The 20540-nt window shown below is 40.0% G+C and overlaps 1 protein-coding gene across 1 annotated transcript; it reads right to left on the minus strand.

Annotated features, from left to right (window-relative positions):
- Positions 1 to 523: 523 nt before the first annotated feature.
- On the minus strand, positions 524 to 18677 carry C6H5orf47 (chromosome 6 C5orf47 homolog). Its single transcript, XM_045152177.1, has 5 exons — positions 18401 to 18677; positions 12287 to 12372; positions 9742 to 9841; positions 7862 to 7911; positions 524 to 1246 (listed from the first exon to the last, which is right to left on the minus strand). Exons 1-4 carry the CDS (start codon positions 18675 to 18677, stop codon positions 7901 to 7903), a joined length of 474 nt encoding a protein of 157 aa, XP_045008112.1. The 3' UTR covers positions 524 to 1246; positions 7862 to 7900.
- Between the last annotated feature and the right edge of the window lie 1863 nt (positions 18678 to 20540).

Genomic DNA, 20540 nt, shown 5'->3' on the forward strand with positions numbered 1-20540 from the left:
GGCAGTTCTGGGTTCAGTGAGAAACTCCATCTCAAGGAAATAATGTGGAATAGAGGAGGACATTTGGTATTTTCCACTGGCCTCTGTATGTGTATATGTGTGTGTATATATCTGCACACACATTTATACACTATACATAGACAAACCACAGCACACCTACTACATACACACATGACAACAAGCCCCAGTAGTTATGTTACATGTTATACATATAGATTTTGTGTTTATGACATCTTCTGACAGCATTAAGAGACCATGTCCAGTGACTGACCCAAACCACTTATATTTGTATAAGTGCACTCTGATATTCATGAGGTGACATAATCATCTCATGGTGCATTTTGTATAGTGCTGCAAGTCCAGAACACTGAGCTAAAATAAAACTTCTTTGTTCCAACCAATAAGGAAAGGAAGAGTCAGATACAGAATTAATGAGGAAATATTCCTTACTCATGGAAGTCATAAAAATACAGATGAAAAAGAAATGAAAAGAAGCAGAAGTATAACATAATTATGGGTTTTGATGAAGAGGACTATAACATAATCTTGGGTTCCAATGAAGTAGCCTTTAACCCCTGCTAGAATTATATCACAGTAGCACAACTGGTAATCAATGATATGTCAGAAGTCATATTTAGTATATTTTATTCAACAAAATAGAACTTTCATATACATCACTAGAAATTATTAAACAAAACTTAGAACATTTAGAGCATTCATTTCCATGGGAGTCTGTAGTACTCCATGGTTCTAGAACAGTAAGACAACTAGATTTTTTATGGTGGTAATGGCTGAACCCAAAGTAAGACAGACTGCATCTAGCATTAAGCTTACATGCTAAATCTAATAAGTACTAACACATGTGATAAAACAGACTAGATTACCATGTCAAGTTGTACAGGTCACATACATTGAAACACTCCTAAGATCCTCATTCACATTCACCCCAAAACTCAATGTAATGTGTTATAAATGTCTCATTTTGCAATGGATTTAAATTGCATAAACTAAAATTCAAAGCTTCATTTATGGATTGGCAGACTGAAAATTTACTCAGCATTCTCCAAAGAAGTTGGATGATCTTGAGTGCAGGGAAACCTTAGACCCACACATATGGTAGGCAAGGCCTCAGTCATTTGCTCAATGTATCTTTCATTTGGAAATTGGTGGACTTGATGGTCATTAGGAGAGTATGTTGCCACAAAATCTGAGGCTGTTGGAATCTTACACAGTAATTAATCTGTAACTGTGAAAGAAACAAAACCATCAATTATTTTATCAACCTTACATCATGTACTATTTCATGAGAATCTTGCATATTGTCACTTCAAAATCATGAGAGAATCAAAAAAATCCACCCTCTCAAAGACCCCTGCTCCAACAGTACTGACTGTTGTCAGTCCTGGATATGTAAGGAAAAGAACCTACTTCTTCAAGAGCAAAAAGCATGGAAAGTACACAGAAATTGATAACTGACAAATCTTGTTTAGTCTTCCTTGGTAAGTTTCTAATTCAATTTAGGAAAAAAGATACTGAACTGTACCAACAACAAAAACAAAAACCTTAGACAAAAAAAAAAACAAAAACAGACAAACAGGTGTAATACTGATAACTACTTAATATTAAGTAGAAAATAAAGTGACTTTACTATGGAGCAAAACAGTTACATGATTTTTGAAGCTCTACACATCTCGTTAATTAAATTAATACAAATGATATAGATAGTTAATCTTATCTACTTGACTAGATTAAGAAATGTCAACTTAGAAAATAAAAAAAAATAGAAAAAGGGCTGGAGAGATGGCTTAGCGGTTAAGCACTTGCCTGTGAAGCCTAAGGACCCCGGTTCGAGGCTCGGTTCCCCAGGTCCCACGTTAGCCAGATGCACAAGGGGGCGCATGCGTCTGGAATTTGTTTGCAGTGGCTGGAAGCCCTGGCACGCCCATTCTCTCTCTCCCCCACTATCTGTCTCTCTATGTCTGTCACTCTCAAATAAATAAATAAAAAATGAACAAAAAAAAACTTAGAAAATAAAGAAATGTCTACAAGATTAGTGAATGAAGTCTGTATGTAGATCATGAGGACTCTGGTGTAATGAATGGATTAATTTTGTGATGGATTCATAATATAGTATTATTGGTATTGCAGTCAGATTCACCTTGCTGGCAGAAATCATCCTACCAAATCATCCTATCTTTTAGGGAAAGAAAGGGTTTGTTTTGGCTTACAGATTCTAGGGGAAGCTCCAGATGGCAGGGGAAAACTACAGCATGAGCAGAGGGTGGACATCACCCCCTGGCCAACATCAGGTGGACAACAGCAACAGGACAGTGTGCCCAACCCAGGGATGGAGAAACTGGCTATAACACCCAGAAGCCCACCCCCAACAATACACAGCCTCCAGGAGGCTTTAATTTCCAATTGTCATCATCTGGGGAGACTAGCATTCAGAACACCTGTTTATGGGGGACACCTGAATCAAACCACAATTGACCACTGGCCCCCATAAACTGATACATGATATAAAATACAATACATTCAGTCCAACTTTAAAAGTCTCCATATCTTTTATCAATCCTAATGATGTTCAAATAGCCCCATAATCCAAGGTCTCTTAACTGAGCCATAATACCAAAAAATCCCCCCCAAAACCCATAATGGCACAGAATAAACATTCACACTGCAAAAGATGGCACTGGGCATAGCAAAGAAATATTCAACCAATACAAGATTTAAAACAACCAGGGCAAACATTAAACTCTATAGCTTCAAGTCCAATAACTCTAGCCAGTAACAAATCTCCAAGTCAAATTAACCAGCAACAAGTCTCTGGAGTTCAAATTCCACCCCTCCACCTAGGCTACTCACTGTCCTGGAAAACTTCATCTGGGGCCAGCAGCTTTCTTTAGCAGCTATCTCATGGTTTTAGCATATCCAGTAGGTCTCCATTGCAACCCATTGTTCATCCTCACAGCTTCATCATGGCCATTTCCAAAATACAAGACCATGTTGCAAATTCAATGACACTCTCTTTCCTGTATTTTGTATACTCCATAATACCAGGGAAGGTGACAGTTTGTTAACTCAGGGGGGAATAAAGCAGACTTGGAAAAACAGGACCCTCCTTTCAGCATTCAGTCCCCTTCAAAAGACTGCATTCTTTCTGTTGTCCCACTGCAAGTCAGCTGGCCCAATATAAATGGTTGTAATCTTTCAAACAATTGCAGATGAATGGGCAGCAGTTTAGGCCCAAATATTTCACTTTTTTTTTTTTTCCTGTGCCATATCTCTCTGCTCACACCAGTTCATTTCTATGCAGTGCAACCCTGCACAACTTCTCAAGACACAGCCATAACAGCAAGCCTCTCATACAAACTGCCTTTAGTCCAGTACAGGCAAAGCTCTTTCTCACCCTCACAGTTTTTACTGCATTCAGGCCTTTCAGCTCTGACCAGACTAGTCCATCAATCTGTACTCATAGCACTGCAAGGTGTCTCTCAGGCCAAGGTTTCAAATCCTTCCACATTCTTCTTGAAAACTAGCTCCAAAAGTCCAAAGCTACACAGTCAAGTATCTAAAAGCAAATGACACCATTCCTCAGTACCAACATTACTGTTGCAGTCAGGTTTGCATTGCTGACAGAAATCACCCAACCAAAAGCAACTTTTGAGGAAAATGGGTTTATTTTGGCTTCCAGACTGGAGGGGATGCTCCATGATGGCAGGGGAAAACAATAACATGTGTAGAGGGTTGACATTACTACCTAGCCCATATAAGGTGGACAATAGCAACAGGATAGTGTGCCCAACACTGGCAAGGGAACACTGGCTATAATACCCATAAGCCCACCCCCAACAATACAAGGCTTCTAGGAAGTATTAATTCCTAAATCTCCATCAGCTGGGAACCTAGCATTCAGAACACCAAAGTTGATGGGGGACACCTGAATCAAACTACCATGATTGAGTAGTGGTAAACAGTAAGAGGAAGGGCCTAGTTGGAGGAAGATTACTGGAGCTGTGTCCTTTGGTGCTATGTCTGGCTCTGGCCTTTCCCTGTGCTCTCCTTCTCTGTCTGCCATAAGGTGACCAGCTCTCCCCCACATCATGCTCCCACCATGATGTTCTGCACAAGTGCATGGGGACAAGCAAGTACAGACTGAATCTCTGAAACACTGAACCAAATAAATCATTTTCCTCTGAAGTTGTTTATATAATGTATTCTGAAATGTTAACCTCATTAATAAGGAATCAATGAGAGTCATACGACTTCAGATATGATATTTTGAGAAAGAACTATTTCTTTTTTTGTTGGCAAGCCCAAAAGACTGGCCTTTTTTATGAGAGAGAGAGAGAGAGAGAATCGGCACACCAGGACTTCCAGCAACTGTAATCGAATGCCAGACATGTACACCACCTTGAGCACATATGCAACCTTGTACCACCTTGTGTTTGGTTTATATGGGATTTGAAGAGTCAAACATTGGTCCTAAGACTCTGTAGGCAAGTGCCTTAACTGCTAAGCCATCTGTTCAGCCCAAGAACTATTTCTTACCTAATGTAAACTTTTTATTATATCTTCATATATTTATAACACATGCATTATGTTTATATTTGATTTATTTAAATAAAGAGAAAGTACCAAATTCAGATAACATATCAGAGCTGGGCATAGTGGCACACACCTTTCATCCCAGCACTTGGGAAGCAGAGGTAGGAGAACTGCCTTGAGTTTGATGCTACCCTGAGACTATAGTGAATTACAAGTCAGCCTGGGCTAGAAGTGAGACCCTACCTCAAAAAACAAACAACCCCTCAAACAAAAAAAAATCGCCAGGGAGGTCCTTGATATCCCCAAAATATTATAGGCTATTGCCAAGGCTCTTGGGTTCCCACTAGAAATAGATGATAAGACCCTATTGCTAAAGACTCCACATGCCTAGACTGCAAGGTCACTGAGAAATCAAACTGGGATTGAGCTGAAAACCTTTTCCCAGTAGACCAGCTGACAGAAAGATGGAAAAAGCTGCACTGCATACAGCCTAAGGGAGACAGAAGCCATCAGTGGTAAAATCAGTGGACATTGCAAGCCTCAAGTTTGGCCAGCCAGGCCAAACAAGCCAATGGGTGTAATAGTGACATGTCTGTTATGAGGGAAACCAATTGCTCCATAGAGCAAAGACCCATTCTATGGGAGGGAATACACGCCTGGTACTGAAAACCCGATAAAAGCCTACGGTGGGGGAGGCCATGAGCACTAGGAGTGTAATGCCTGCTCTTGTTTGGCTAAATGCATATATTTTGCTCACCAAACTACCCTGTGACCACTTTACTTAATATTCATACCCATATACTAATGCTATTCTCACTTTTGGTTAGAGAACCTTCTCTTTTCAGATGGCAGTGACCACTGGGATGACCCAAAAGGCACCATAGTGTTGAGAAGACATGATGGAGGAATGTTCAGCACTAAAACATCTCTATCACACCTTCCAAGGTTCAGGGTCCATTGCAGAAGAGGTGGAGGAAAGAATGTAAGAGCCAAAGGAAGGGTAGGACTGCTTACAATGCAACTGACCACACAGAAATTGGCCTTGATATCCATGACCTCACAGTGTCTAGCACTGTCTTCACAAGACCCTCATAATAGGAGGGAAAAATGATGACATCAGAGAGGGAGGGAATATGATGGATTATAGATCTGTGAAGGGCAAAGTTGGAGAGGTGAGGGAATTATCATGGTTTATTTTCTAAAAATATGGAAGCTGTCAATAAAAAGCAAAAAACAATAAAATTAAATCCCAAAAGAAAAAATCAGTATCAAGGAATATAAAGAAAGGCTAAAGAATTATTATAGGTTAAGTACAGAAAGACTAAATACATGCTCTTGGACTAGAGTTGGTACTTAAAACAACCATTAAGATATTATTTAGACAATATAAAACATGGAATATAGAGTGTAGACTATATAAATGTTTTATATTAACATTACAGGTCCTGAACTTCATAATTATATGCAATTCTAAAAGATGTTCCTGTTCTTAGGACATATACTTTATTTATATGGAGAAACAGAAACAGAATGAGAACAAGAGGGTAAATGGCAGGACATTAGTGAGTGGTGTATTTAGGAACAGGGCATATTGGAGTTGTCATGTAACTTTTCTGTACATCTTAAATTATTTGAAATCACTTAAAATAATGAATCAAGAAAATGTCCCATGACTCTTCACTGCCTGCTGAACAAAAGGCAAGTTTTTGTCCAGCATTCAAATAATACTCTTTGAAACAGTCTCAATTTTTATATCTTTTTTTTTTTTTTTTTTTTTTTGGAGGTAGGTTCTCACTCTGACCCAGGCTGACCTGGAATTAACTATGGAGTCTCAAGGTGGCCTCAAACTCATGGCGATCCTCCCACATCTGCATCCTAAGTGCTGGGATTAAAGGCATGTGCCACCACACCTGGCTGGTTTTATATCTTCAACAATCTTTAATCAAATTGTACATTCCCTAAATATTATATTTGGTTGCACTCCATCAATTTGCTTATATTCATATCTAAAATATGTTCTCCTCTTTACACATCCTTCCTGCCCTCCAAATTATTTTTTGAACATTTTTAAATGTTTTTACTTATTTATTTATTTGACAGAGAAAGAGGTTGAGAATGGGCGCTCCAGGGCCTCCAGCCACTGCAAACAAACTCCAGACATGTGCACCCCCTTGTGCATCTGGCTAACGTGGGTCCTGGGGAATCGAACCTGGGTCCTTTGGCCTTGCAGGCAAATGCTTTAACTGCTAAACCATTCCTCCAGCCCTCCAATTTATTTTTAAAAAGCTATTTTTAAGCCAGGTGTGGTGGCACATGCCTTTAATCCCAGAACTTGGGAGGCAAAGGTAAGAGGATTGTCAAGAGTTTGAGGCCACCCTGAGACTACATAGTGAATTTACAGGTCAGCTTGAGCTAAGTGAGACCCTACCTCAAAACACCAATTTTTTTAAAAAAGCTATTTTTTCCCAAAACATATCTTTTCTCTTCTATTACTCTCTAACACAACCTCTCTACAGGATGAATGAGGCCAGATTATCGGGAAACCAAGAGCAATTGGAAAAGGGGGAACAATAATGTACTCAATGTACAACATGGGGGGGGGAGCATTAAAGTATTTATAGAATGACTTCAAGATAATGAGAGGAAAGTAGCCAGAAGTCAGAGTAGAAAAGATATTTGAGTCATATACCCAGAAATAGTAATTGAGGCTATAAAAATCAGTGAGTTATTTGGGAGTGAATACATTCAGACAAAATAGACTACTAATTACTTCTATGACAGTAAATAGAACATGTTAAACAAAGACAGAAAATACAGTCAGAGAAGCAGGACAAGAGCCATGACACAGCCTGCAGGATACTAAAGAAGGAAAATTAGAAGCATAGTCATGAGATAGTATTAAATGTGACAGCACATTCAAAGAGAAGGAACTAAGTAGAGGTTTAAATAAAAAAGAAAATATATGTATAAGGATCATGGGGAAAGTAGTTCCAATAGCATGATGGAAATAGGATTTAAGTATAGGTTTTAAAATTCTTTTTGTTTTTTTGAAGCAGGCACTCTAGCCCAGGCTTACCTCAAACTCGTAATGATCCTCCTACCTCAGCCTCCCAAGTTCTGGGAGCAAAGGTGTGCATAACCATGTCCCCTAAATGTAGTTTTAAGTGTCAAAAAAACCCAAAAAACAACTAATGAGTGCCTGATACATGCCAAACACTGGCTTAAGGAATGAAGTAGGTTAGAACTGGCAATAGTTATTATGAAAGAAGAGAAGATAGGGGAATGGGAAAAAATTCTATTCAATTATTACCTCAATAGATCCTGACCAGAAGAGAAGATTCACCTTGCATCACTTTGAGTCTAGAAACAACATAATGAAAGTTCAAGTTGGCCTGTTGCACTGATTTCTGTCAAATACATATTAAAGAATAAAAGTTCTATCATACTTTTTCAACATACTAGCTTTACTAAAAAGGTTTGTAATTTAGGTTAAACTGCAGTTTAAAATAATGAATTACAGATAGTTTTGATCATAAAAAGTTGTTTCTGGAAACACAGCATGTTATTCTACATTGTTAAATAACTCATGAGGTTACTTTCTATTTAGTAGAAGGCCTCTTGCTGAGGCTCAAAAGAACCTGTCAAATTCAAGATTATGTAGTGACTGGATTAGTGTTCTGAACAGTGTTCAGGTATTTCGCATGTTGCTCTGCTGTTCAATCATTCTTGAAGAAATTTCTGTTTTCTTATTTCCTCATGCCTATCCCCTATGATAAGTAATCTCTATTGTCAACTTGACTGAATTAGAAATCAAGTAGCAGACTCCTCTCTTGGGCAGGTCTGTGAAGGTGTTTCCAAGAAGAAAGGGGGAGTGCCTCATGAGCAGCCCTTCTAGTGGCAGCCTATACATGCCTTTTGCCAGGCTGCCCTTGCTCCTCGTGGTGAATGCACCTAACCTGCTGCGGCTGACCTTCCTTTGATGACACTGGAACACAGTGTGTTCAGCCTTCCAGTGTGACCAATGACCAGTGGCTCTCTAGAACTCCTCCAGGCCTTCAGCACCAGATTAGGACGGCTGAGGCCTCCAGCCCTGCAGACTAAGCAGCTTCAGATTCTTTACTGTGCAGTTATTGTTGGACTACACAGCCTATGTTGCACAAGCCAATCTAAAAAATCTACTTTGTAACATATATTCATTCTATTGTTTTTGTACCTCTAGAGAATCCTGACTAGTACCCCACACCTTATTCTCATTGGACAAGAAAGTGAAATAGAATATCCTGAATCTGGTCATTTCTCTATATGCATCACTGCAATCAATGTATGCCACTATTTGCACAATATGAGATGAACATAAGGTTCAATTCTACATTGCTCATAAAACATTCCACTTTATTATGTTACTAAAACATTCTTAAAAAACTGCCAAGTTCATGACTATCAAAAATTGTCACTGAATGAAATTGAGACCTGGGAATTCACAGAAACACTCAGCATGACAGGACATATCCTATATTAGAACATGCATGCCCTTCAATATGCATGTGAAGGAAAGAAAATAACTAGTTTGGTTTATCAGTTCATATGTCATTTCAGTCATATTAATTTTATTCAACTTAATATTTTGAAACCCCAGACCTTCTGATTACTTTAACAAACATATTACATCTGGTTGTTTGCTGATCATAATGCCACACTATCTGATATTCAGTACAGCTCAGTTATGAGTAGTTTTCTAGGAATGAAATGATGATGTTATAGGCAGACTTTAATTAGACTGTGGAATCCATGAAAAGGAAATGACCACAAGAAGTGATACACAGCATATAATTTTATATTAGCTAAAATGATTTTCTTCATATGTATGGGTAAGTTTTGTTATTTGTACAAGTTGGCATTCAAATCTACATTTAACAGCCAAGTGTGTTTCCTGTCCTCATTAATCCTATTTGACATACATTTTCGCATCTTACATTACATGCTCACCTGTGGTCTATTCAACAGTCCCTGCCTCAACATGTTTTATAATTTTCAATTATAATGAACAGTGATACTAGCATAGTCATATTCCTGTGGTTTTGTAAATGGAATGTAATACTTAGGAAAATAGTGGTATGATGTGATTCAAGGTTAAATAAACTGCTTATAGAAACCAATCTTTAATCAAAAATTTGAAATGTGTTAACTTACTTTCACTAGATAAATTCTGGCATCTCAGTCTGTGTCTATAGTTTTCATTTTCTTCAATCATTTTAGAAATTACTTTGTATACCTTATTCCATACAGAAACCTTAAAAAGATAGGCACAGTTAAGGAATGCTGAGCAGAAAAAGATGGAATGCACTTGAATGTAGGCAACTGAGAGTGACTCAACTACATTACATGTTAACAGTATCATCAATATAAAGCAACATTAGCATGTAGAGAACTAAAAATGTAAATGTGATTTAAATGTGACTGTTTCTCCTATGGTCACTGAATTCATTCATTCATTTTCATATATTTATTCTTTCTTTCTCTCTGCAAGTTCCTCAACTTTTCTCCCTATAGCACTTACTTACATTAGCTGTCCTGAATGAAGTTTCCTTTCAAACAGTGTCTATAAAGTTCTACTTAAGTGATTCCACCCCATTCAAATTTCAATGACAAAAATCTAAATTCCTTTGTTCCTTTGTTTATATTTGGGCAGTGAACTGATTTTGTTTGTTTGTTTTTTTGTTTTTCAAGGTAGGCTCTCACTGTAGCTCAGGCTGACCTGGAATTCACTATATAGTCTCAGGGTGGCCTCGAACTCATGGCAATTCTCCTACCTCTGCCTCCCAAGTGCTGGGATTAAAGACGTGCACCACCATGCCCAGCTTTGAACTGACTTTTTAATGTATTTTAGTTGAGAATTAAATGTTTCTAGGTTGCAGGGATGGTTCAGTGGTTAAAGACACTTGTTTACTTCTGTGAAAAGTCTGATGGTTCAGGTTCAATTCCCCAGTACCTACATAAACCAGATGATGCACCAAGTGGTGCACAAATCTGGAGTTTGTTTGCAGTGGCAAGTAGCCCTGGCATGCCCATTCTCTCTCCCTCACCCACCTCTGTTTCTCTGTGTCCCCACTTATAAATAAATAAAGAAAAGTATTTTTTAAAAGAAATGTTTCTTGAGCTGGATATGGTGTGCACACCTTTAATCCCAGCACTCAGGAGGCAGAGGTAGGAGGATTGCCATGAGTTCAAGGCTACCCTGAGACTACATAGTGAATTCCAGGTCAGCCTGAGAAAGAATGAGACTGTACCTCGAAACACCAAGAAAAAAAAGTTTCTCTTAGGAGACAGCTAGGTAAAATTACTAGAAATTGTGAATATACTAGAATAGGTCTAAGAAATCAAACAAATATATCTATGCCAAGACTCCAATTTTGTTTTTGCCACTTAGCAGTTTGATACTGGACAAGTGTTTAAATCCCATCTAGAAATATTTTCACATATTAAACTATTAAAAATATATATCCCAGTTCATGTCACATGATCGTTAAAAGTAAATAATAGCTTTGGTTCTTTACTCCTTCTCCAAAAAGAGAAAAAATGGTTCTTGGAAAACTTATGACTTAGTACGGTGGAAAGACTAGCTGTTCACTAAAAATATATTTGATTGATCATCTTGAATGTTATTTTATACTATACATGGATTATATATTAAAGCATAACTTTATGTGTCATAATCAACTAATAAGTTCTTTGAAGTAAAATGGTAGTCAAACATTAGTAGAGCATCTGATCTTAAAAATGTTTAAACCACCTAAGTTACCATGACATTGGGCAACCAGTGGTGAGAAGGGTTCAGCAATAAACGCTCATTTTTGTCATCTTCCCTACTAAAAATTTCATATAAATTTGCCTTTGCAAAGAACAGTATGATATGAAAATGGATATATTAGTAGTTTTATGAACTCTGAATTTTTCCTATGTTACATTATAACAGTTTGATATATTCTATGGAATATAGATTGTTGTGATGGTTAATGACATGATTTAGAATCATTAGGAAACAAATTTCTGGTCATATCTGTAAGGAATTTTCTAGGAAAACCCACCCTAACCATGGACTGAGTTCCTGAACTACATAAAAAAGAAGCAATGTAGCTGAACAGTCAGCACTCATCACTATGCTCTGCTTCCTCACATTGGACTGAATGTGAAACCAGCTTCTTGCTTTCCCATGCCTTCCTTACTATGATGGACTCTACTCTCTGGAACTTTAACCTGAAATAAACCTTTTCTTCGACTGATTTTTTTTTTTTATTTCATGGTGGGGTCTCACTCTAGCCCAGGCTTACCTGGAATTAGTCTCAGGGTAGCCTCAAACTCATGATGATCCTCCTACCTCTGCCTCCTGAGTGCTGAGATTAAAGGCGTGTGACACCACACCTGGCACTTCAACTGATTTTTGTCAGGCATTTTATCCAAGCAGTGAGAAATCTATTGATACAATTATGCTTTGAAAGTTTTCCCAATGAGTTATATTTGATTAAAGTGTATTTTATGTCACCAAATATTAGGACTTTCTTCATGGTTAAATATTTCCAAGCCCAGGTCCATTTCTGTCAAACTATAATATGTACTCATTTTAGGAAGTTAATGTATTCAAAGGATTGATTTTTTTCACTGTCTTGAATATCTTTACATATTCTAATAGAGACTTAACAAGCAAAATTTGCTCATCCCCCTACATAATAATATATACCTTTTTCTTTTTCTTCAATATTTTGGAAACTTCATGCAATGGTATGGGGAAGTCAAATGTTCTAGCTGCATCTTTCTGGGCTAAACCTGATTTTAAAAAGAATGAAAAGGTAAATCAGTACACCAATGTCTCTTAAGATTTCCTTGGGGATTTTTATATGTGTTCCGATATGTCTGATCACCAGCTAATATGACATTGCCAGTTTAGCTGATAGTACAATGAAAATGACCAGCAAAACTAGAAATAAGCTATCTTGTGAGTACCAAGAAGCATCACTAGTTCAGTGTCCTTCCTTTGCTAATTTGTAAGGTGAATTCCCACAGATTCAACAGAACAAATACCAAAACCTACATATTGCCCCATGTGTCCCCACAGTCTCCATTCTTGTCAATTTAGGTTTATATTCACATTATGCTTCCAAGTATACTATATATTATGGTTCAGTAATATTTTTCATTCTTTCCCCTCCTGCCATTTGCACATGGTTCTCTGTTAGGCTAAAACACAGTTCCCATACATATACACAGTATACCTGCCGGGCAAATTTCTACATGTTCTTCAATACTCCACTCATGTGTTACCCCCTGTCTACAGCCTTCCCTGCAAGACACAGAGCTCCACATATGGCACTGGCTCCTAGATCTTCCTCACAGCACTTAGCACACTTTTATAATATGCTTCCTCTGCCAAGCTCTGATTTCCTGGAGGGCATAATACAGATGGCTCCTTCACTTATCCTAGGATTATGTTCTGATAAATCTATCATAAGTTGAAACATACAAGCAAGCAGCAATCTATTTATTTCTCTTTTATTCACTACAATGCCTAACATAGATTTATTTTGTCTAATTATACTGGTTAATATCTCTAGTGCAAGATAGAAACATTAGTAGATTAGTACTTGCAAAAATTTATTTCATATATATCCCCTACAAAACATAAGAGCTTGGCCTAGCCTATCTTAAACTTTCTCAGAATACTTCATTTAGACTGTAGTTGGGCTAAGTCATCTAACACGAAACTCATTTTACAATAAAGTGTTAAACAGCTCATGTACATAAACAGGTAGACATTCTATAAACTTTTGTATCTATAGGATACAAAAACACAAACTATACACAATGGACAAAGCATCCAATTTGATGAGATATACTCAGCTGAAAGAGGAAATGAGGATTTGAAGGGACAATCTTCCAACTGCATGGTTTCTGGAAAAGTGGGGCAAAGGAAGTATCATAAATTAGGTCATAAAACACACAAGTAAAATGTAAGACAGAAGGGATATTAGGAATAATATTCTCTGATCACAATTCATTAAAACTAGAAAACACTGAAAAATCAAAAGAATGGATAGGTCTTGGAAATTAAAAACATTTCTTTAAAATACATTAAGTAGCTTCACTGTGAAAGGAGTAAGCATGGTGAAATCACAGAACTTTTAAAAATGTTACAACAGAAATATTACGTATTAGAATTATGAAATGTACTAAAAGTGGTTGAACAAATTAATTACACTGAATATTTATTGATAAAAATTAAAAGTAAACAAAATGCCCTTTTAAAGAAGTATAAAATGAACCCAATACATTAAAAGAAAATACAGAAAAGGAAATAAGACTAAGAAGCACATACTCATGAAAAAAGTCTAGAAAAACAAACTAATAAAGTATCTTTAATAAAAATCTTGTTAAAAACACCAATTCAATTAAGAAAAAGAGAAACTACATACATGCAAAAAAAGAAGAGAAAGAAAGAAAGAAGCAACCTTTAAAACACAAGAAAGCTTTTTAAATTATTAACTTATTATATTTATTTAGGGAAGTACAAAAATCAAGAGAAGGAAAATACATACACCCACATGGTCTAACAACCCATGTGGTAGGCCTGGAAGCAACATAACAAAGAGAGCTAGACAGGAAGGAAAAAAAGTACAAAGAGCTCCTGCTTTGTGGAGGACAGGAGGGGCTACAGAGTGCATGTGGGGATAAGAGTGGGGGTCTCCCCTCTTCTTGGCCTAGCCAGGCAGAGATGAGGGAAGTTTACCAGAATCTTGAAGTTCAGGAGCCAGCCAAGAGAGCTTGCCCTCCCCTGGTAAATGTATTTATAATCTTATGGTGATTAGGCCCTACCTTCCTGCTCAGGTGAGCCAGAGAGACAGCTGATTGGTTTTGGTTAGAAGCTGCCTCAGGAAGAAGCTAGCCATGATGCCAAGTTCTAGGGGCTGAAACTGACCAACCAGAAACACAAAAGAAAACTTTTAAGAGACACTACTTTGCAGACTTCAGTGGAAAAACAACTGGGAAATTATATGAAATGGACAGTTGCCTAAGGAAATACAGATTAGCAAAATTAACTCCTTAGAGCTAGAAAGCATAAACCAATTTCCACAGAAGACATGCAGAAAATGAAGGAATTATCCCACAAAATGTCTAATGGTGTCACAGAAGAATTTTGTCAAACTTCTAAAATTACATATTCTCAATATTCTATTAATTACTCTATATCATAGATAAAGGAAGAAAAATTTCCAACTTTTTTTTTTTAATTTTTATTTATTTCTTTGAGAGCAACAGACACAGAGAGAAAGACAGGTAGAGGGAGAGAGAGAGAATGGGCGCGCCAGGGCTTCCAGCCTCTGCAAACGAACTCCAGACGCGTGCGCCCCCTTGTGCATCTGGCTAACGTGGGACCTGGGGAACCGAGCCTTGAACCGGGGTCCTTAGGCTTCACAGGCAAGCGCTTAACTGCTAAGCCATCTCTCCAGCCCAATTTCCAACTTTTTAATGAAATAAGTATAACTCTGATACCTAAGCCAGGTAAAGAAGTACAAAGAAAGAATGATCGATTATTGTCTCCTGAATATAAATGCAAAAATTCTAAGCAAATTATTACCGGAGTTCAATACTGTCTTAAGAAAACAATATAATATAAGCAAGTGGAGCTTACTTCCACACTGTAAGGTTGATTCATGATCTGGAAACTTATTTATATCATAGTCCATATTACTAAAGCTAAGGAAAATATTACTACCATAGAGCATAGTAACCTTTTGACAAAATTTAAAACCCATTCATGATAAATACAAAATGCTGAATATAATAAAAATTGAGAAATACTTTTTAGTAGTTTAAATATCTAAGTTCTTAACTGAAAAACCAGTACCTTATTTAATGGAAAAACACCAGAGGCATTTCCCTTGAGAAGGATCAAGATGAGAATGCCATTACCTCCACAACTATTCAATCTTGTACTAGAGATATAAACCACTATAATTAGATAAAATAAATTTATGGTAGGCATTATAGAAAAGAAAAGAAAAAGAAAAATATTTCTATTTACGAATAACATACTTGGAAAATATATGTACCTGAAAATCATAAGAATCAATGATTAAATTATAATAATGGAAGAATCCAGAGAATTACTAGGAAAGTCACAAAAGCCAGTTATTATATGACTCCACTTAGATGATATGCCCAACATAAGAATACTTATGGAGATAAAGTAGATTAGTACTTGCTTAGGGCTAAGATTAGGAGGCAACTATAGTGGGGAGAACAAGGGGAGATGGTGACTACTGAGTACAGTTTCTTTGTGGGGTTAAAAGTATTCTAAAACTGATGGCAATGATGGCTGCACAACTCTATAGGTACTTTAAAAATTAGTGCATACTGTAAATTTTATACATTGTGAATGCCATCTCAATAAAATTGCTTTAAAAGGTGCATGTGGGCACACGCCTTTAATCCCAGCACTGAAGAGGCAGAGGTAGGAGGATCACAGTAAGTTCAAAGGCCACCCTGAGACTACATATTTAATTCTAGGTCAGCCTGAGCCATAGTGAGACCCTACCTCAAAAACCAAAAAAAAAAAAAAAAAAAAAAAAAAAACAAGAAAAAAAAAACAAAAAAAATAAGTGTAGGTGAAGCCTGGCGTGGTGGCGCACACCTTCAATCCCAGCACGTGGGAGACAGAGGTAGGAGAATCGTCATGAGTTCGAGGCCACCCTGAGACTACATAGTGAATTCCAGGTAAGCCTGAACTAGAGTGCAACCTTACCTAAAAGAGAGAGAGAGAGAGAGAGACAGACTGACTGAGCTTCTTGAAGATGGAAATGTTCTACCATACCTTGCTTATTTATGAAGTGTGTAACTGACAAACCTTCTCCAAACACTTTAACTTGGGCTGGAGAGATGGCTTAGCAGTTAAGCACTTGCCTGTCAACCCTAAGGACCCTGGTTCAAGGCTCGATTGCCCAGGATCCACGTTAGCCAGATGCACAAGGGGGTACACGCATCTGGAGTTCGTTTGTAGTGGCTAGAAGTCCTGGCACACCCATTCTCTCTATCTCTCTGCCTCTTTCTCTCAGTCTGCCGCTCTCAAATAAGTAAGCAAAATAATCTCTCTCTCTCTCTCAAATCCTTGATAAAGAAGATCTTACAAAATTAATATGCTTCATATCCATAGAAGCTTAATGGGCACCCCGTTTACAACAAACAAGATTAAGTACCTAGGAATAAATTCACAAGGATAGTGCTGGAGATTGCTCAGCAGTTTAAGGCCCTTGCATGCAAAACCTGATGGCCTGAGTTTGACTCCCCAGTACCTACATAAAGCCAGATGAACAAAGTGGCACATGTGTCTCCAGCAGTAAGAGGCCCTGTCAGCCCATTCATATTATTTCTCCTCTTCCCTTGCAAATAAATAATAAAAATATTTTTTAAGAATTCATCAGGATATAGCCAAAACCTAGAGTGAGGAATGTTTTTTTAAATTTAAAACATTCTGGGCTGGATATATTGCTTAGTGGTTAAGGCGCTACACTGCAAAGCCAAAGGACTTCAGTTTGATTCCCCAGGACCCACATAAGCAAGATGCACAAGGTGGTGCATGCATCTGGAGTTCATTTGCAGAGGCTAGAAGCCCTGGCATGCCCATTCTCTCTCTCTCTCTCAAATAAATAAATAAAAATAAGTATATTTTTAAAGTATTTTAAATTTAAAACTTTCCTTAAAAAGTACATTGAACACATGGGAAAAATCCTGTTTTCAAAAACATGATATGAGCTGGGCATGGTGGCATACCCACCATAGCTCCATCCAATCTCGATTTTCTGGGTTACCTTAAATGACCTGCATTTTTACTTCAGATGCCCTTTAGTTGGTCACCCCTGAGGGGCTTCTCCTTTGGTCCCCCATCTATGGTTGCACCAGGGATTGACAGGGTGCAGGACCAGCCTGGTGGCTGACTGACTGACTGTGGGGCTGACAAGAAGGCTGAGTGACTGACAGCCCGGCTGACAGAAAGCCTGCATGACTTTAGGGCTGACAGGAAGGCTGAGTAAGTGACTGTGGGGGTGACAGGCAGGGTGAGTGACAACAGGGCTGACAGCTTGCATGACGGGAGGGCTGAGTGAGTGACTGTAAGGCTGACAAGAAGGCTGAGTGACAGTGGGGCTGACAAAAAGACTGTGTGACCTGACTGTTGGGCTGGCAGTGTGCGGGACTACAAGGTGGACAGAAAGCCTGTGTGACTAAGACTGACAGTAAGGCTGAGTGACACTGTAGGGTTGACAGAAAGCCTGCATGGCTATAGGGCTGACATGAAGACTGAATGACTGTGGGTGGCGATGACATGAAGGCGGGGTGACTGACAGCAGGGCTGACAGAAAGGCTGAGTGACTGTGGGTGGGGCTCAGGCTGACAGTGGGGCTGACAGGAAGGATGACTAAATGACAAAAGGGCTGACAGGAAGGCTGACTGAGTGACAGCGGGGCTGACAGGAAGGCTGACTGAGTGACAGCGGGGCTGACAGGAAGGCTGACTGAGTGACAGCGGGGCTGACAGGAAGGCTGACTGAGTGACAGCGAGGCTGACAGGAAGGCTGACTGAGTGACAGCGAGGCTGACAGGAAGGCTGACTGAGTGACAGCGGGGCTGACAGGAAGGCTGACTGAGTGACAGCGGGGCTGACAGGAAGGCTGACTGAGTGACAGCGGGGCTGACAGGAAGGAAGGCTGCCCGGCGGACAGCAGCGCTGACAGGACGCCAACGACACCCGGCGCCCGCGAGCCCGCAAGATGGCGGCTGACCAGACCCCCGCCCCGCCGCACCACCTGCACGCGCCGGCGGCTCCGAGCCGCTGCCCTCCCTCGGCTTCCGTAGCTTTAAGAAGGCCGAGGCGGAGGCCGAGGACTCGGGGACACTGGAACTGCGGCGGGTGTCCAGGACTCCCGTCTTCGCCGTGGCTTCCCGCCGCTCCGGGTCGCAGCGGTCCCCGAACCCTGGGCCGTGAGCACCCAGAGCCTGACGACCACACCGATGCGAGCCAAACTGGGCCACGTAGACGGGGCGCTTCCGGTCCTGATTCTGCTTCTGGCCCAACCGCCCCATGGCGCCCTCCTGTCAGGAGCGGGGGGGGGGGGGGGGCTGACCTTTGGCCCCGCGCCAGTAACGTAACGGCCGTGTGGGCCGGACCACTTGTGCTAGTGTGGAGGGGGGAGGATGCGCTGAGGGCCATACCATGCGGCTGTGGGGGGGGTGAGAGAATGAAATAAGGGTCAGACCACTGCATTGCGGGGGTGTGCAGACTGAAATAAGGACCAGGCCGCTGTGTGGTGTGAGGTGTGAAGAATGAAATTAGGGTCAGACCACTATGTAGTGTGGGGGAGGGGGGTGGAGCATGAGCTGAGGGGCTAGGCCACTGTGCAGGTGTGGGGAATGGGCAAGAATGCAGACTTCTGTGTGGACATTGGGGGTGGACATCACTGGAGGTGGACATTGGAAGGGAGTCAGGTTAGCTGGTGTCTACACCACTGTGGGAACTTAGGTGTTGCGTAGGAGGTTAAAGAGTGTCACAGGTTGAGGGGCCCAGCTAGTGGAAGTGAGGAAGAAATAAAGGGGAGGAAACAGGCTAGGGAGCTGATAGAAAACAGGAGTGTGGGGAAGACCCCTCTGCCAGGAAGTGGAAGGCAAAGGGGAGCTGTAGAGAAGAGGAAACAGGGTGTGAGTTGACAGAGCAATCATCTAGGAAGTTGAGTTTGGGAACCACATCATTTAGGGTGAGAAGTGCCAAGGTTCTGACCTGGTTCCAGTTGGAGAGGTGCTGAAATGACTTTTAGATGGAATTCTTTTAATAATACTGGTGTGGGATGAGAGCTGTGGGAAGGATTAAATGTGCATGATGATGCAAAGAACTCTAGGCTCATGAGCCCCAACTTTGGGTCTTTGTCCAAATTATCAAAGAATTGAAACATGTGGGCACAAAGAAGGGAAAATTTTGAGAATTTAGGACTGGAGAGATGGCTTGGCATGTAAGGTGCTTGCCTGCAAAGACAAAGGACCCAGGTTCAATTCCTCAGGACCCACGTAAGCCAGATGCACAGGGTGGCACATGCATCTGGAGTTTGTTTGCAGCTGCTGGAGGCCTATGTGCCCCCATTCTCTCTCAAATAAGTAATGTTTAAAAATTGAGAATTTATTAAGGATAATGTGAAAGCAGAAAAGCAGGAAAAAAAAACAGGAATTCTGGAAGGGCAGAAAAAAAAAAAAAACAGGGAAGAATTTCCCTTACAAGTAGAACTTTCAAAAGTATCAAGTGGAAGGAGGAAGGAGTCCCACCCTTGTCTCGGGTCCCTTTATATCGATCAGATGAGGCATCTAAGTAGAACGTCTCACATCAGGCTCAGATGTGTGGGAAGGAAGCTGATAGGTTGATGGGCCACAAAGGAAGGCTGACTCAGAAAGGGCCTGCCCAGGTGCTAAATCCTGAAATTGGGGAAGAAACACAGCTGCTGCTGCTGAGAAGAGAATAGGAGGTGTAATCAGATGTCAGTTCTAGGTCTGCCAGGACAGGCAACATGGCATTCATGTTTCTCTGGGCCACAAGGAAAAAACCAAAAAACTACCTTGGTCCTAATCCTTGTCAACACAGCTACTCTGTGGGGGGATAGTCTCAAAGGGTCAATGGCAGAAACCAAGACAATGAAATAAATGACTTTTATAACATCTTAAGGGGAGGGGTCTCTAGAGATGAGGCCTTGCTACAGGGTGAATGTGACTTGGGTTACTATTGTTAGGGGCTGAGAGAAGGCACTAGATGGATTACATAGTCATAAATCTGAGTAGTGTCTAGTCCTGCTGTCCTGTCCAGGCTGGCAGTTTTTCTTTGGCTGGGAGTGGGGTCAGAAGGAACTTCAGGGAAGCTTGGCTACTCTGTCTCCACAAGAGCAACAGTTGTTCTCTTAAAGAAACAGT

Source organism: Jaculus jaculus, chromosome 6 (genome assembly GCF_020740685.1).
Source record: "Jaculus jaculus isolate mJacJac1 chromosome 6, mJacJac1.mat.Y.cur, whole genome shotgun sequence".
Classification (NCBI taxonomy): domain Eukaryota; kingdom Metazoa; phylum Chordata; class Mammalia; order Rodentia; family Dipodidae; genus Jaculus; species Jaculus jaculus.

Excerpts from the sequence above, each read along its gene's own strand:
- C6H5orf47 (XM_045152177.1), bottom strand. The coding sequence starts at position 18,677 with ATGGGGCGGTTGGGCCAGAAGCAGAATCAGGACCGGAAGCGCCCCGTC. Across the intron at positions 12,373-18,400 it reads GGAGCCGCCGGCGCGTGCAG|GTTTAGCCCAGAAAGATGCA; the intron begins GTGGTGCGGCGG and ends TTTTAAAATCAG. Across the intron at positions 9,842-12,286 it reads TATTGAAGAAAAAGAAAAAG|GTTTCTGTATGGAATAAGGT; the intron begins GTATATATTATT and ends TATCTTTTTAAG.